The sequence below is a fragment of the Dreissena polymorpha genome, chromosome 3 (assembly GCF_020536995.1).
Source record: "Dreissena polymorpha isolate Duluth1 chromosome 3, UMN_Dpol_1.0, whole genome shotgun sequence".
NCBI lineage: Eukaryota > Metazoa > Mollusca > Bivalvia > Myida > Dreissenidae > Dreissena > Dreissena polymorpha.
The window spans coordinates 50,414,073-50,433,056 of record NC_068357.1 but is presented as its reverse complement, the minus strand read 5'-3'; the positions used below and the strand labels follow the sequence as shown (position 1 = coordinate 50,433,056).

At 36.5% G+C, this 18,984-nt stretch overlaps 2 protein-coding genes across 3 annotated transcripts in view; one reads left to right on the top strand and one right to left on the bottom strand.

Annotated features, from left to right (window-relative positions):
- The window catches only part of LOC127874089 (zinc finger SWIM domain-containing protein 6-like), a 358,176-nt gene that overhangs the window by 108,427 nt on the left and 230,765 nt on the right, over window positions 1-18,984 (bottom strand). The gene's annotated exons all lie outside the window — the stretch shown is intronic.
- LOC127874090 (uncharacterized) overlaps window positions 1-18,984 on the top strand; it is a 73,019-nt gene that overhangs the window by 44,880 nt on the left and 9,155 nt on the right. For both annotated transcript variants that reach the window (XM_052418210.1, XM_052418209.1), the window contains 8 exons: window positions 414-619; window positions 3,596-3,753; window positions 7,427-7,610; window positions 9,018-9,094; window positions 12,619-12,835; window positions 14,292-14,437; window positions 16,088-16,262; window positions 17,318-17,467. In XM_052418210.1, the coding sequence (XP_052274170.1) occupies window positions 414-619; window positions 3,596-3,753; window positions 7,427-7,610; window positions 9,018-9,094; window positions 12,619-12,835; window positions 14,292-14,437; window positions 16,088-16,262; window positions 17,318-17,467 (1,313 nt within the window). The remainder of the gene's footprint in view (window positions 1-413; window positions 620-3,595; window positions 3,754-7,426; window positions 7,611-9,017; window positions 9,095-12,618; window positions 12,836-14,291; window positions 14,438-16,087; window positions 16,263-17,317; window positions 17,468-18,984) is intronic.

Here is an 18,984-nt window from a genome sequence, read left to right as displayed (position 1 = left end):
AGGCTACGGCACCTAATAGTAGGCTCTTCAACCTTCGAAGAAATCGCGGGAAATCATTAGAGGTGTGCTACCTTAAGAGTACCCAGGGTACATGTAAGTAGTTACCCTGCCTACAATGACCAATCTAGCCTTAGTAAAATAAAGTTCCCAATTGCTCAAATATTGAACAAATGAACAAAAGGATGTTAGAAATGGAAAACATTTAGCATTATTCTTTTTAATGGTTCAATAATTGAGTCATTGCTATTTTGATTTGTTGATATTAAACAACTCAGTAATGCTCTTAAGTTTTATACTTCAAAACTCAAAATAATTGTTGACTGACTGATAAACAATGCTAAATGCTTGTGTCTGTTTATTAAGTTTTTATAGTAATGGAATACTTCTGTGTTTCATCGAACTCTTATTTTCAGTGACATTTTCAGTGACATAGGTGACTTTGAAAAATGCCCTGAAAAGAGGCCAAACGGGTGTTTTTGGAATGTGACGAGCTTTACCGACGCTGAAGTTTTTTACATAGCTCTCTCTGTCACCAACAAGCATTTGAATGTAACTGTGCACGCTGGCAATGATACATGTGATACAACGCCATGTTACATTATCAGGAAATATGATATCGGTATGTATACATGAGATGTGTCATAGGACCATGTGTACATGGAAAAATTGGTATTCAGATAACATCAATTAATTTTTATCAATCAGTACATTAAGTGCCAATAACAACAGTAATTTTCTTATAAGTAAACTGGCCCTCCAGTGTGTTAAAGCTAGATTAAAAGCGGCCCTGGTGATTTTGTTATGTACGAGGAACTTATGAACATGATAGTAAATATATTAAGTATATAGTTCATTGCTCAATTGTTAGTTTTATTATGCCCCCCTTCGAAGAAGAGGGGGTATATTGCTTTGCTCATGTCGGTCGGTCGGTCTGTCGGTCCGTTCACCAGGTGGTTGTCAGATGATAACTCAAGAACGCTTGGGCCTAGGATCATGAAACATCATAGGTACATTGATCATGACTTGCAGATGACCCCTATTGATTTTGAGGTCACTAGGTCAAAGGTCAAGGTCACGGTGACCCGAAATAGTAAAATGGTTTTGGATGATAACTCAAGAACACATACCCCTAGGATCATGAAACTTCATGGGTAGATTGATCATGACTTGCAGATGACCCCTATTGATTTTGAGGTCACTAGGTCAAAGGTCAAGGTCTCGGTGACCCGAAATAGTTAAATGTTTTCCGGATGATAACTCAAGAATGCATACGCCTAGGATCATCAAACTTCATGGGTAGATTGATCATGACTCATGCCCCCCTTTGAAGAAGAGAGGGTATATTGCTTTGCTCATGTCGGTCGGTCGGTCTGTCGTCCGTCCACCAGGTGGTTGTCAGATGATAACTCAAGAACGCTTGGGCCTAGGATCATGAAACATCATAGGTACATTCATCATGACTTGCAGATGACTTCTATTGATTTTGAGGTCACTAGGTCAAAGGTCAAGGTCACGGTGACCCGAAATAGTAAAATGGTTTCCGGATGATAACTCAAGAACGCATACGCCTAGGATCATGAAACTTTATGGGTAGATTGATCATTACTCGCAGATGACCCCTATTGATTTTGAGGTCACTAGGTCAAAGGTCAAGGTCACGGTGACCCGAAATAGTAAAATGTTTTCCGGATGATAACTCAAGAATGCATACGCCTAGGATCATGAAACTTCATGGGTAGATTGATCATGACTCGCAGATGACCCCTATTGATTTTGAGGTCACTAGGTCAAAGGTCAAGGTCACGGTAACCCGAAATAGTAAAATGGTTTTCGGATGATAACTCAAGAACGCATTTGCCTAGGATCATGAAACTTCATAGGTAGATTGATCATGACTCGCAGATGACCCCTATTGATTTTGAGGTCACAAAGTCAAAGGTCAAGGAAACGGTGACCCAAAATAGTAAAATGATTTTCGGATGATAACTCAAGAACGCTTTTGCCTAGGATCATGACACTTCGTAGGTACATTGGTCGTGACTCGCAGATGACCCCTATTGATTTTCAGGTCACTAGGTCAAAGGTCAAGGTCACAGTGAAAAAAAAACGTATTCACACAATGGCTGCCACTACAACGGACAGCCCATATGGGGGGCATGCATGTTTTACAAACAGCCCTTGTTACTCTAGAATTTGTTATGTGTTGCAATGAAACTGGTAGGCATAATGAATTAAAGCCCTTTATAGCGCTGTGATCTCTGTCTTTAGCCCTTTACTACTTAGATACGTATTTTCACGCATTTGAAGGCCCTTAGAAAGTTATATTTAATTTAAGACCTTTCTTACTAGATTCAAGTTTTAAAGGCTTCCTTTCCAACCCTTAGATACTGATGAGCAGCAAACAGCATAAAACCTGAACAGACTGCGAGTTACTCGCAGGCGGAGTTACTCGCAGGCTGGTCTGGTTTTATGCTGTTTGCACATGGCCATTTTCACTTCTGAGAGGAAAAGGTTAAATCCATGTTAAGAGCATCAGCAAAAGTAAACAATTGTCTCTAAATTCATATTATTGCATAAACTCTATCTATAATGCTCTCTGGCAGGGTGCAGAAACTTGGCAAAAGGAGGGCTTGAACGGGAGAAATCATGTATAAACAAGGCGATTAATGTGCCGCTGAAGCCCTGTTATGTGTTTTTCATATCCATAAACTGGTCCACGCGCAGTTACTTCCTATATTTAATTGGATGCAATGAAGTTTTTATGAACTTTGTTAATAACACCAACCTTTTACGACTTTCCAAGCATAAATGGAGAACTGAATAAGCACCAGTTTCCTCATGCATGCATGATAAAGGCAATTAATATTTCAATCCACTTTTCAAATTATACCATCTGCACTCTCTTGACGACAGCTTTGTTAAGGTTATTTACTCAACACTTTCAAAAGACTATGCTGTAAATGTAAGTGTTTATGTACTTTCAATGTTCCTGCTGTATGCTTGAAATACTTCAGTGACAATATGTTGGCAGTATTAATTTTTAGAAAATTTTGTTGGAACGAAAGAAGATAGACATGTACGAAAGAAACATCTATGAAAACAATGACTTATTCTGACGATATATTTATCTTTCACGACCAGTAAATTCCAAAATAATTCCTCATTTCTTACTTTGCGCGGCTGCATTTCAACTTTGCATTAATCCACTGTTTAAACACATTTTAAATCGAAAACTGCCTTACCGAAGGTAAAGCCTCGTCATTTCTGATGATGACTGACTGAGGCATATGTAAAACACAACCTTGAATTGTATGGCATCATATGAAATGATCAAATTATTTTGTCAATGTCGAATAAACAAGACATGTTGTTTCCAATGTTATTTCAATATATTTTGGTATGTGTGATTTGTTTATGCAATAATAGCGAAAATACACATTTTCTCGGACATGATCATTTGCGGGCGTTCTCAAAATCCGATCCTCCCCTCATGCTGCGCATTCAGGCAGGAACAAATTTTTCGAGCGCCCTTGAAAACGTGTATTATCCCTATATTGGTATCTGATGTTTTATTTGTTTTTTTTTTATATTTCAGCTGAACCTTTTCCCGTTACAATTCACGACCTTGGATTTGATCATTGTTGGACTAATGGCACTCGCTGCGGGAGGTTGCAGTGGTGGAAGCCGTCCAATTTTTCCACACACAATCTTGCCTTTAATATCACCAGCACCTCTGATTGTGACTCTCCCAAGGTTTGCTAGTTTCTTCATAGTCCATGGTCATGAATAGAATTATTTTAAAATTACATGGCACTAATGTTCACCTATATGAAACCATGCATCACATGCAATAGGTATGTTTTTAAAGGTCAAGGTTGAACTTTGAGGTCAAATGACAATATACAGGACTTTATTACAAAATAACATTTATCTGCTTTATAACTTGAGAGTGCATTACCATTTGTTTAATAATTCAACAAAAAGGTCTGTGTGTTGCAGACAATTAAGAACTGTTTGGGGACCTTTAAAATTAGGTTCAGGTCAAACAAACAGGTCAAGATCAGACCTCAAACCACAGCCCTATTTTTTGGTGGCTGGGGGGAAACCTTGATTAGTCCATAAACTATAAATGAAGGTTTTTCTAATATCATGGCACAAGTATTTAAGTACTGTACTTGAGACAGTTTTTATGCCCACAGGAACCACCTTGCTACCTTGAAGGCCATCAAACAACAAAATGCAGCATTGGTTTTAGTTTAAACCTATTTATTTTTGCTTGATTGCATCGAAAGCCTAAGGCTTATTTGAAATGCTTTCAAGTTCATTTCCTTGGACTAGAACCAGTACTTGGTGTCTATGGGAGAGATGTAAAGAACGCTCCCACAATGGGAATCGCACCTGCGAACTCCCGGTCACTAGGCGGACACCTTATCCACTTGGCCATGGTGACCATTAAGCGTTGATTTTTAAGTCTGAAGGGTAAATTGACCACTGTCAATGATAGCTCTAGTATGAATTTTAAATGGAAGTGTCATACAACTAGGTATGATCTTTGCTTTGTATGCTGTTTGGTGCTTTTATTGATCAAAAATAGTGTAGGAAAGAAAAAAGGTGTCAGAAATTGATTATTGAGTTATTTTATCTTATTGAATGTCTCTTGATTTGTTTATTACGTGATATTTGTGATAAATAAGTGTCTATTAATGGTTCACATTTATTGAAAAGTTACATCAGATAGTACATGTATATGTGATGAATTTAATGTGCATAAAAACAGCTAATAAGATTCAATATTTTCGAAAATGTAATGATCTTTTTAAATAAATAACCCTATATATTTTTTAATGATACTCATTTCCTAAAGATCTTTTCTATAGATAAAGAGCAAAATTATAATTGTTAAACTGAATAAGAAACAAATATTGAAAGGTTTTAGTTCTTAGTGCAGCATAGCAAACAATAGCTCTCATTTTTAGCTCGACTATTATGTATGAAATATAGATAGTAGAGCTATCCTACTCACCCCGGCGTCGGCGTCTGCGTTAGCATTGGAATGTTAAAGTTTGCGTACCACCTCAAATATTTTCTATTTCCCTTGACATATTGCTTTCAAAATTTGCATTCAATCTATATCACCTCAATCTATAAATAAGAGCAGACAACTGAAACAAGCATTTTGTAAGAATTATGGCCGTTTTTCCACTTAGAATATGCATATTATTGATAAATCTATGTTAAAATATGCCTATATTACCTTGTCCTTATTGAATATGAATAATTTCCCCATGATTACATTATACTGTCAAGCACTTGAATATTCGGGTGCGCTGTCTTCTGACAGCTCTTTTTATTGCAAAGATGTTTGTCAGATGATGAAAGATTCTTAATATTTTTAGCTCACCTGAGTTGGGCTCATGGTGAGCTTTTGTAATCCCTTTTTGTCCGTTGTGCGTTGTGCGGCGTCAACATTTGCCTTGTTAACTCTCTGGAGACCACATTTATTCTTCATGAAATTTGGTCAGAAGATTGGTTTCAATGATATCTTGGATGAGTTTGAAAATGGTAACGTTTGCTTGAAAAACATGGCTGCCAAGGGGCGGGGCATTTTTCCTTATATGGCTATACATGGCTATAGTAAAATCTTGTAAACACTGTAGAGGCCACATTTATTGTCTGATCTTCATAAAACTTGATCAGAAGATTCATCCCAATAATATCTTGGATGAGTTCGAAAATCATGCCGGTTGGTTGAAAAACATGGCCGCCAGGGGGCGGGGCATTTTTCCTTATATGGCTATAGTATAACCTTGTTAACACTCTAGAGGCCACATTTATTTTCCAATCTACATGAAACTTGCTCAGAAGATTTGTCCCACTGATATCTTGGATGAGTTCAAAAATGGTAACCTTTGCTTGAAAAAACATGGCTGCCAAGGGGTGGGGCATTTTTCCTTATATGGCTATATATGGCTATAGTAAAATCTTGTTCACACTCTAGAGGCCACATTTATTGTCAGATCTTCATGAAACTTGGTCAGAAGATTCATCCCAATAATATCTTGGAAGAGTTCGAAAATGATGCCGGTTGGTTTAAAAACATGGCCGCCAAGGGCGGGGCATTTTTCCTTAAATAGCTTCATGTATATATAGTAAAACCTTGTTAATACTCTAGAGGCCACATTTATTGTCCAATCTTGATGAAATATTGTCAGAAGATTTGTCTTAATGACATCTTGGATGAGTTAGAAAATGGTTACGTTTGCTTGAAAAACATGGCCGCCAAGGGGCCGGGCATTTTCCATTATATGGCTTTATAAGGCTATAGTAAAATCTTGTTAACACTCTAGAGGCCACATTTAAAGTCTGATCTTCATGAAACTTGGTCAGAAGATTCATCCCAATAATATCTTGGACGAGTTCAAAAATGATGCCGGTTGAATGAAAAACATGGCCACCACGGGGGCGGGGCTATTTCCTTATATGGCTATAGTTAAACCTTGTTAACACTCTAGAGGTCACATTTATTTTCTGATCATCATGAAACTTGGTCAGAAGATTTGTCCCGATGATATCTTGGATAAGATCAAAAATGGTTTTGGTTGCTTTAAAAACATGGCCACCAGGGCAGGGCATTTTTCCTTATATGGCTTTATATGGCTATAGTAAAACCTTGTTAACACTCTAGATGCCACATTTATTGTCCAAATGTCATGAAATTTGGACAGAATATTGGTCTCAATGATATTTTGGATGAGTTTGAAACTAATTATGTTTGCTTGAAAACAATGGCTTCCAAGGGGCGGGGCATTTTTCCTTATATGGCTTTAGTAAAATCTTGTTAACACTCTAGAGGCAACATTTACTGTCCGATCTTCATGAAACTTGGTCAGAAGATTCATCCCGATAATATCTTGGACGAGTCCAAAAATGATGCTGGTTGGTTGAAAAACATGGCTGCCAGGAGCTGGGCATTTTTCCTTATATGGCTATAGTAAAACCTTGTTATCACTCTGGAGGCCACATTTATTTTCCGATCTTCGTGAAACTTGGTCAGAAGATTTGTCCCAATAATATCTTGTTATATTAGGTGAGCGACTTTGGGCCTTTTAGGCCCTCTTGTTTAATTATAATGGTTAATTGACCAGAACACACTTTCTGTTCTGATGAGGGACAAACACCCAGTGCTAACAGCCTTGCTATGTATATCTCAGGCAAAATAATTCTACTCTATTGTTTATTTGCCGTTAAACATTCATCATTATAAAAATTATTCTTTATAAACTACAAGGACTGGACACTTGTTTTTTATTCTTTTGTATAAAAACTTTACTGTGTTGCTTTCTGACCAATGATACAAACCCCTATTCCATTCCGCGTTAGCTAAAATCCTAACAATGCAGTTAACAATTTTTCTTCCATTTTCAAGACTTATGAGACGAACTTTGTGAAAAAATACGAAGATCCACCACAACTGAAGTCCCTTGAACTTCCTGATCTGAATCCCTTCACACAGTACAACATCTGTGTGAAGGCCCGCTACTTGGAAAACAATGTTCAGAAAGGCTATTGGAGTGAACCGCGTTGCATTTCGAAATTAACCCCGCCTGCAGGTAATGTTTAAATGTATAAAAATGAAGACCACATTGATATGTAAGGCATTATTTGCTGCATAAATTTAACATACTGAATACCGGTAGCTGCTTCCTGGCTATTATAAAAAAATATGTTCGATTCATCTAAAATCACAAACATAATAATGTGTGCTTTGGATAAGCACTAACACAATATATGTGCCTTTTTGCATAAACTATTAAGTTTACAGTAAACAAAGGCTGATTGAACTTTATCGAGTCAGTTTCCTATGTAGATTGCAGTGTCTAAAGACAAGAACCGGAGCACGCTTTCCAAGTGAAGTGACCTCATTTTAAAGAGTTGAAATGTTTCATTTTAAAAACAAACACAAGTATCTGCAGTAAAAGAAATACCTCTGGAATATATGTTTGCTTAAAGTAAAATAAATACTCAAAATCAACGAAAAAATTTGCAATATATATATTTTGTAAAATAAAGTTAACAGTCATAAAAAAAAAGTTTTCCTTAGAGCAATAGCCACAATTTCAACGCCAGATGTGGTATGGTAACATAGATTTAATGAGATACAAAATGCTCATTTTTAGCTCGGCTGTTTTTGGAGAATACCCGAGGCCAGCTTGTCGTGTCGTGTTCATCGTCGTGTCCACCGTCTGTGTCGTACTAAAACCTTTACATTTTGTCAAGGTTTTGAACATTGGCTCTAAAATCAAAGTGCTTCAACCTACAACTTTGAAACTTCATATGTAGCTGCACCTTGATGTGTTATACATGCCACACCCTTTTTGGGGTCACTAGGTCAAAGGTCAAGGTCACTGTGACCTCTAAAAAAAAAAAAATCTGACAAGGTTTCATCTATTCAAAACTGCATCCGCAGCCAAGCGTGGCACCCATAATGAGGTGCTCTTGTTTATTTTTTCTGTCACAATATATTACATTTTAATTTCCTGCAACAATATCTATTCATACAACACAAACACCAAACATGAACATATCTGAACATGTGTTGAATATATTGCCCCACAAAAAACACAAAAGAGCATTTGTATCTTATTAAATTTATGGTACCAGACCACATCTTGCATTTAAATTTTGGCTATTGCTATAAGGAACATTAATTTTTATGTGTTCACTTTGAATTTTGTGTACAAAATATTCATTGTTTGAGTGTTTATGTGTTTTAAATAGTGACTGTACAAAGCTTTACCTTATACAAAGCAATGTTCACCAATGGTCAATTGCCTGCATATTGTTTAAAAGAACACGCACTCAAACACTAAACCTTAACGCTGCTGTACCAAATGAACAATTGAAATATGAAATGTTAAAATTGTACATTCAAAGGGTAATACTGTATGTTCAAAAGTGGGTGATTTCTGTAATGCTTGCAATACTGCCAAAGCCTTATTTGAAATGGTTTCTTACAGTTCCAGACGTAAGTCCAGATGAATCAAGCTTGCTGTATGAAATCCAGAACACTGAAAATGTTGTAATCTACTGGAAGGTATGTGACATGAAGTGATGGAGGAAATTCACAATTCTATGATAAAATCAGGATTTTTGTATCTTGTTTAATCTATTGTATCTTGTTAAATCAGGAGGTTGTTAGCTCGGCTGTTTTCGGAGAAAACCTGAGCTATTGTCATAGCCAGCTTGCCGCCCGCCGTAGGCGTCGTGCTTAAACCTTAACATTGGCCTTAACTTTTTAAATATTGAAGATAGCAACTTGATATTTGGCATGCATGTGTATGTCATGGAGCTGCACATTTTGAATGGTAAAATTTCAAGGTGAACATCATCCTTTAAGGTCTAGGGTCGAAAAAACAAAGTCAAGGGAAGTAATAAGCTTTAAATGGACATAGTTATCTGACCTGCCCACGTATATATTTTTGTTAAATAAATCAAAGCAGCGCAGTAGGCGGCATTGTGTTTCTGACAAACACATTGTGGTAAAAGGTCAACGTCAAGGTCATCCTTCAAGGTCTACGGTAAAAAATACACATTTAAGGAAAGTAATAAGCTTTAAAGGGAGGTAATTATTCAATATTGAACATTTTGAGTGGTGAATCTACAGTCACGGTAGTGGCTTTTAATTATTTGCTTCTAAAAATAGGGATTTGTTAGTGACAATTATTTTCAAGGGAAGTAATTTATATATTTATAAACCTCATATTATAAATTTCATTACCAAGAATTTAAGTTCTTTTCACAGTTACTGTACAGATTTATTGTTTTGATTATGTATAACTCAAATGATTGATTTGTCAAAGGTTGTTTTTTTTATGATATAATTATCATTTCTTTCATTTACTTAGTTGTTAATAGTAGTGTTCATTACATACCTATGGACTTATGTCCATAGATACATGATGAACTCTGGCTATGATCTCTTTGATAAACCACAGGCCTTGGTTGTCAGTGATGTCTGACTTGGTCATTTTTGACTGTCTACAAACCCCCCCCCCCCCTGGTTTGATTGGACAAAATCCAATGGAAGTAATAACCTTTAAAGGGAGATGATTTCTATACCTTCCAAATGATAAATATAAATTTTATTTCAAAGTGGCGCAGTAGGGGGCATTGTGTTTCTGACGAACACATCTCTTGTTGGGTCACTAGGTCAAAGGTCAAGGTCACTGTGACCTCTAAAAAAAAATTAAAAAATTCTGACAAGCTATCGCAGCCGAGCGTGGCACCCGTTATACGGTGCTCTTGTTTTTAGTATTATCACAGCATTGTGGCTTTATAGAAGTTCATTTCTGTGTAAAATTTGCTAAAGCTCACTTTTATTTTTAGCTTGGCTGTTTTCGGAGAAAAGCCGAGGTATTGTCATAGCCAGCTTGTCGTCTGCCGTCCGCCGTCAGCCGTCCGCCGTAGGCGTCATGCTAAAACCTTAACATTGGCTCTAAAATCAAAGTGCCTCCACCTACAACTTTGAAACTTCATATGTAGGTGCACCTTGATGAGTTCTACGCGCCACACCCATTTTTTGGTCACTATGTCAAAGGTCAAGGTCACTGTGACCTCTAATATAAAACTTTAACATAGGCTCTAAAATGAAAGTGCTTCCACCTACAACTTTGAAACTTCATATGAAGATGCACCTTGATGAGTTCTACATGCCACACCCAATTTTTGGGTCACTAGGTCAAAGGTCAAGGTCACTGTGACCTCTAAAAAAAAATAATCTGACAAGCTTTCGCAGCCGAGCGTGGAACCCGTTATGCGGTGCTCTTGTTTTTATTTTCTATTCACATGTTTTAATATAACACAGTAAATTCAAGTTAGTGCAAATACAAATGTTGAAGGTCAGCAAGCATGGCAATAATTTTATTGAACCCTTTTCCACTCAGAGGCAAAGTAAAAATGGATGTGTGAAAACAGCATTAAGCCAGTACAGCCTGTGAGTAACTCGCAGTCTGTTCAGATTTTATGCTGTTTGCTGCTCATCAGTAACTAAAACTTGAAAATTAAGCCTTTAAGACTTGAATCTTGTACAAAAATATCTTAATTTAATTTGAATTTCTAAAGAACTACAAATGTGTCAAAATATGTATCTAAGTGGTACAGGGTTATAAAAGGATCTGAAGGCAGGGCAGAGTGTTCGATATTTGGTTTTGAGCAAGCAATACAAAGAAAAGAGTTATTTCATCCTCCCCTTATCCATTTCTCTTTGTCCTTCTATCATTGTCATCATCATCATTATAAACAACAAAAATGCATCATTATAAATAACTACAACATTGTCAACGCAATGACATCATGATCTATTTATAGTTTGCATGAAAATCACAGGGCAATATTTAGGTTCTAATGATTTGGGATTGTGTTTTATGATCAACTACAATGGCTAAAACAGTAAAACTGTATCTCGATTGATTTGCATGTTTATCGTTGCTTTACTTATTCATATTAAGTGATCACAAAATTTATTTTAAATTAAATAAGTAATACAACCACTGAAAACATAAGAAAACATCTGTTTACTTCAAAGAGTACAACTTTGTTTGGTAAGATTTGGCAAACAATTTCACTTAGATTAAAACAGTAATTTAAATATTAGATTAAATAAAAAGTCGACTTTTCAAACAGATTTTTGTATTCAATCATATCTTTTTAAAATTCGTATATTCCAATAAGGTGAAAACTTTTGTACAAGACACATGTTCACACTTTAATTAGGAGCCTATGATAACAAAATGATATTTATGCCCCCCTTCGAAGAAGATGGGGTATATTGTTTTGCTTATGTCGGTCCGTAGGTATGTCCCTCGGTCTGTCCACCAGATGGTTTCCGGATGATAACTCAAGAACGCATAGGCCAAGGATCATCAAACTTTATAGGTACATTGATCATGACTGGCAGATGACCCCTATTGATTTTCAGGTCACTAGGTCAAAGGTCAAGGTCACAGTGACTCGAAACAGTAAAATGGTTTCCGGATGATAACTCAAGAATGCTTACGCCTAGGATCATGAAACTTCATAGGAACATTGATCATGACTCGCAGATGACCCCTATTGATTTTCAGGTCACTTGGTCAAAGGTCAAGGTCACAGTGACTCGAAACAGTAAAATGGTTTCCGGATGATAACTCAAGAATGCTTACGCCTAGGGTCATGAAACTTAATAGGTACATTGATCATGACTGGAAGATGACTGGTATCAATTTTCAGGTCACTAGGTCAAAGGTCAAGGTCACATTGACTCGAAACAGTAAAATGGTTTCCGGATGATAACTCAAGAATAATTAGGCCTAGGATCATGAAACTTCATAGGTACATAAATTGAAAATGATTGATCATGACTGGCAGATGACCCCTATTGATTTTCAGGTCACTAGGTCAAAGGTCAAGGTCACAGTGACAAAAAAAGTATTCACACAATGGATTCCACTACAACTGACAGCCCATATGGGGGGCATGCATGTTTTACAAACAGCCCTTGTTCTAATTTAGACCACATCAAAACTGATGCAATAAAATGGGTTTGATGTGATTTAAATATTTATATGGATCTATTTTAAGCCTCTGACATCATGTGAAATCCACTCACAGCAAAACGATACTTTCTACAAAATTTCGTTTGGCGGTCAATATTTGATAGAGAGTTGGAGTTCCGAGCACTTCAGGAGGAACATTCATATATCTGCCAATGAAAGCACCATAGTTACCATTGAGACTGGTAACAGTGTTGGCAGATCTAAAAAAGCAGCCATTTTGAAAATTCCACAGGAATCGGAAAGTACGAATTTTTACAGAAAATTAATACTGATTTTAACATTAATTTTAAGCTTTGCTATTTTCAGAGAAAACCCCAGGTATTGTCATAGCCAGCTAGTCCGCCGTCCACCTTGCTCAAACCTTAACATTTGCTCTAAAATCAAAGTGCTTCCACCTACAACTTTGAAACTTCATATGTAGCTGTACCTCAATGAGTTCTACACACCGCACCCATTTTTGGGTCACTAGGTCAAAGTTCAAGGTCACTGTGACCTCTTATATAAAACTTTAACATAGGCTCTAAAATCAAAGTGCTTCCACCTACAACTTTGAAACTTCATATATATGCACCTTAATGAGTTCTACACGCCACACCCATTTTTGGGTCACTAGGTCAAAGGTCAAGGTCATGGTGACCTCTAATATAAAACTTTAACATAGGCTCTAAAATCAAAGTGCTTCCACCTACAACTTTGTAACATTATATGTACATGCACCTTGATAAGTTCTACACACCACACCCATTTTTGGGTCACTAGGTTAAAGGTCAAGGTCACTGACCTCTAAAAAAAACAAAATCTAACAAGCTTTCATTTATTCAAAACTGTACCCGCAGCCGAGGGTTGGCACCCGTTATGTGGTGCTCTTGTTATATTCAATAATTATTTCCACAATCAACCATGTGTTCATAATGTGTCCAACCTATTTGTTATAAATGTATATAAATAGATATGTATGTACATGTATCAGGCTTTTTTACCAGGATGTTGTAGTACTGCAGCATCGCTGTGCTTGGACTTTAACATCAATTTTGCCGGGGTGCTTGTTTTTCTGATCATGATCCATATTTTTAGCTCGGCTGTTTGTGGAGAAAACCCGAGGTATTGTCATAGCCAGCTCGTTGTGTCAATAACACAAAATAGGCAAGAAAAATTATACATTGAAGACGAATTTCATAAAATGCAGCAAAGACAAATTAGTGCCCCGAGCCGATTGTGACGAAGATATTTTGTACATATTTTCCTACAATAACCAAAGCATTTATCTCTTTAATAGGATTGGAGTTAGTGTTCATGTGTCGTATGAATAGATATCATTGCAGGAAATTAAAAAGATCCGTAAAAAACAAAATTGTGTCTTTATGTCGTATGAACGAATCTGCATTAAAACTAAATAAAGATTCACATCGTACATGCATGATATACATGCTTGCGAATTCCACTTAACAGACATTTTCAATTTCAGAATTTAATATCTGGCTTATTTTGCATTTTTCGACACATGTTCTTCCTAACTTTTATTTTAATTTATATTCAAATATATGTATAATACGTTTTTTACACATTTTATATAAATTCATAAATATTTGCCAAAATCGTGCAGTCTCACTTAAATATATACTGATTGTTCTCAATTTTTTTTTGTTCTAAGGACTGCAGCCTTCAAAACTAATATTTTGAATATCAATTTGTTTCCAGGGCCAAAGCCTTCCAAACTTATCATTCAGTATGGCCTTTTCACTCCCAACATTACGAACGTGTCTGCTACAATCTATCCACACGAGGGGATGACTGGAAATGTCTCCCACAGACTTGTTGTTTGTATTGGGAGTGACAGTTGTAAGGTTTGTAAGAAAACCCATGTTTATAACAATCCTGGAGATTTTCATTCTTAAGTTTGTTCATTGTATTTTAACTGCATACCGGTATTCCAATGTTAAGTATTTAAGCTATTTTTCAAAGTTATTTCCCTTTTTATGCCCCCAGTAGGGTGGCATATAGAAGTTGAACTGTCAGTCAGTCTGTCAGTCCGTCCATCTGTGTGTCCGTCCGAAAACTTTAACATTGCCCATAACTTTTGCAATATTGAAGATAGCAACTTGATATTTGGCGTGCATGTGTATCTCATGGAGCTGCTTATTTTGAGTGGTGAAAGGTCAAGGTCATCCTTCAAGGTCAAAGGTCAACAAACAAAATCCAATGGAAGTAACAAGCTTTAAAAGGGAGATAATTTCTTTTTATTATTTGACAGGTACAGATCGTTTTCGTAAGGGAAGTAATATTTTTTAAAGGGATATAATCAACAACAAAAAATTATTTCAAAGCGGCGCAGAATGGGGCATTGTGTTTCTGACAGACACATCTCTTGTTTAAATGACATTTAGTTTAAATTACATTTAAAAGCTTCTGTTCACATTTTTTCCTACATTTTGCATCTGATTTCATCCAATGTCTACAGAATTATTATCTTCAAGTGCTGTGGTGCTAAGTGTCAAGGTTTTGCTTTTTTTTCAGGAATTATTTCCCTTTGTTAAAGATCTATGTTAAAGGTTCAATGTGAAATCCCTATATTTTGTGCATAGTTTTCATTAAACTTGTACAGAATAATAATCTTAAAGTGTTACAGTGCATATTTTTCAAGGTTTTGCAATTGACAGGTTTTTGTAATAAGTTATAACTGCCCTTTGTTGAAAATAACATAAATAGTCTCCTTTGCACAACCCTTCCTACATTTTGCTCGTTATCATCATCAAACTTTTTCATAATAGTTATGTCTAAGTGCTGCATTGCTTATTGTCAAGGTTTTTAAAGACTCTTTCCCCTTTGTTTATTTTTTTTCATACAAGCTTCTGTTGGCAATTGTAAATTGTGTATGTGCCCTGTAGACAACACAGTATCCATAGTGGGGGATACAATGTCTGTGAAAGCTGCTTGTTCATTTGTATAAGAATTACAATTTTAAATATGTTAAAATAATATTTGCATAGACACGCTGAATTAATGTTGGGTAATCCTTGCACTAAAATTTTTGCATCATTTGTTATCAACCGGTATTACCATGTTTTAAAATAAGCTTTGGAGTCACTCAAAAGCATGTCTTATCTCTATTTGATAAAAAAGCATTCAGTAAAAAAATAGCAGAAACACCTCAATTATCAAAAACATTACGGTACAAGGAGCGTCTAAATGCGACGAAAGTCAGCCAAACGCGACACCCAAACCAAGTTGTTTATATTCATCCAGTTTGATTAATTGAACGGCTGTTAACATACAGAGATAATTAGCCACATAGAATATCATGAAATATTACTGAAACCCTTTTTGGTCAAAGTTTGATAATAGGCATCGCCCAAAACAATATGACCTACGTTTTAAAAATTGCCTCTTCTTGTGAATACCCCATTATTAGGATGCCAACTAGCATCAACACATTTCTAGTTCCTGGTTATTTTTTAAAGAAATTTGTATTTAATGATGGTATTTGTATTTTTCAGCAATCACTTGAGATAGTGGATATGCCATATGGTGTGATAAAGTATGAATTTCCATGTAAACATTTCTACGGCAACTACAGATATGGACTGGTCACGCGGTCACTTGACCTGGACAATGGTCAATGGCTGGACACGGGCATAGACTGGGTTAGGTGCAAGTACCAACTTGGAAAAGGTGAGGGAATCAAATACTTGTGGTTTTAATGATGTTTAAATGTGCAGGTGGTTTAAAAAGAATATGTATATGGATGTGGCTTTCCAGTAACAAACAGTGAGTTATTTGTATGTAAAGGAGACATATAAGATAACATAAATACTCAAAATCCACTAATACTTCGCAAATTATTTTGTTAAATAAAGTTAACCCATACAAAATCAGTGTTCCTTAAAGCAATAGCCAACATTTCAGCACTAGATGTAGTGCGGTAACATTGATTTTAAGAGATACCAAATGCTCATTTTTAGCTCAGCTGTTTACGGAGAAAACCCTAGGTATTGTCATAGTCAGCTCATCCGCCGTCCGCGTCGTGCTAAAACCTTAACATTGGCTCTAAAATTTAAGTGCTTCCTCCTACAACTTTGAAACTTCATATGTAGCTGCACCTTGATGAGTTCTACACGCCACACCCATTTTTTGGTCACTAGGTCAAAGGTCAAGGTCACTGTGACCTCTAATATAATAATACAAAAATAAAAAATTCTTCTGACAAGCTTTCATTTATTCAAAACTGCATCCGCAGCCAAGCGTTGCCATCCGCTATGCTGTGCTCTTGTTATTTTTTGTGGCACCATGAATTCCATTTTAATTTTCCGCAACAATATCTATTGATCTGACACATGAATACTAACTTTGTACATGAACCTGTGTTGAATATAATGTCCCACAAAAAACATAAAGAGTATTTTGTATCTTGTTAAATCTGTGTTTCTGGACCACATCTAGCTTTAAAATTTTTGCTTTGCTCTTGCTATAAGGAACATTGATTTTTTATGTGTTTACTTTATTTTTAGAAATATTGTACAAACGATTCGTAAATTTTCAGGGTTCATGGGCTTTTAATGAATGCTTTTGGCATAGGGATGGCATAAGCAATCCTGTATCCAATAACTTGTCCTTCTTTTTCATGAAAGAAATTTCTAATTTGAAATGTTTCATGTAAGAGTGGATTTTTTTTATTGTGTAATGATTTGCATCAGTTATCATTTGAATTTAAACTACCTACTCTGCAGTGCCAGACAAAGTACAGCATGCGAATGTGTCAGAGTCTGTACACGGCTCGTTGATGGTCCATTGGAAGTTGCAGGATTGTCTCCATGGCAATGTGGCGTATGTCCCGGGATACACAGTGAAGTCCTGCACAGGGCACATTGACTGCAAATGTAGGTTGATATTTTTGGGTATTAAGTGCATTAATTAAAAAAAAATCAAATTTTGGTAAGCTTGAATAGTCAAAACTAAAAGTTTTCTATTAAATAAACACTTTAAAACAGAAAAGTTCAAACATGCAAAAAGGTACAAATAAAATACTGATATTTTTGTGCTTATTAATGAGGCAACTGATTTTCTCAAATATTTTTTCTAGTTCAAGAACTATGTTTGTGAGAGTTATGTTTTACATGTCCATGATATTGTTTATCAACATCAGATGACTCCCTTCAATAAACTACATTTATTATGCCCCCCTTCGAAGAAGAGGGGGTATATTGCTTTGCACGTGTCGGTCGGTCGGTCTGTCGGTCAGTCGGTCCGTCCACCAGGTGGTTTCCGGATGATAACTCAAGAACTCTTGGGCCTAGGATCATGAAACTTCATAGGTACATTGATGATGATTGGCAGATGACCGCTATTGATTTTGAGGTCAAAGGTCAAGGTCACGGTGACCCAAAATAGTAAAATGGTTTCCGGATGATAACTCAAGAACGCATACGCCTAGGATCATAAAACTTCATAGGTAGATTGATCATGACTTGCAGATGACCCCTATTGATTTTCAGGTCACTAGGTCAAAGGTCAAGGTCAGGGTGACCCTAAATAGTAAAATGGTTTCCGGATGATAACTCAAGAACGCATATGCCTAGGATCATGAAACTTCAACGTTAGATAGATCATGACTCGCAGATGACCCCTATTGATTTTGAGGTCACTAGGTCAAAGGTCAAGGTCACCGTGACCCGAAATAGTAAAATGGTTTTCGGATGATAACTCAATCATGCATACACCTAGGATCATGAAACTTTATAGGTAGATTGATCATGACTCGCAGATGACCCCTATTGATTTTGAGGTCACAAGGTCAAGGTCACGGTGACCTGAAATAGTTAAATGATTTTCGGATGATAACTCAAAAACGCAAACGCCTAGGATCATGAAACTTCATAGGTAGATTGATCATGACTCGCAGATGACCCCTATTGATTTTGAGGTCACAAGGTCAAAGGTCAAGGTCAGGGTGACCCTAAATAGTAAAATGGATTCCGGATGATAACTCAAGAACCCATACGCCTAGGATCATGAAACTTCATCGTTAGATAGATCATGACTCGCAGATGACCCCTATTGATTTTGAGGTCACTAGGTCAAAGGTCAAGGTCATGGTGACCCGAAATAGTAAAATGGTTTTCGGATGATAACTCAAGAACGCATACGCCTAGGATCATGAAACTTCATAGGTACATTGATCATGACTCGCAGATGACCCCTATTGATTTTCAGGTCACAAGGTCAAAGGTCAAGGTCACAGTGACAAAAAACGTATTCACACAATGGCTGCCACTACAATGGACAGCTCATATGGGGGGCATCCATGTTTTACAAACAGCCCTTGTTCATTTTAGAATTCATGGTATTTTAGTTGGTACCCAGATCTTTGTGTTTTAGAAAACATCACATCAGGTGA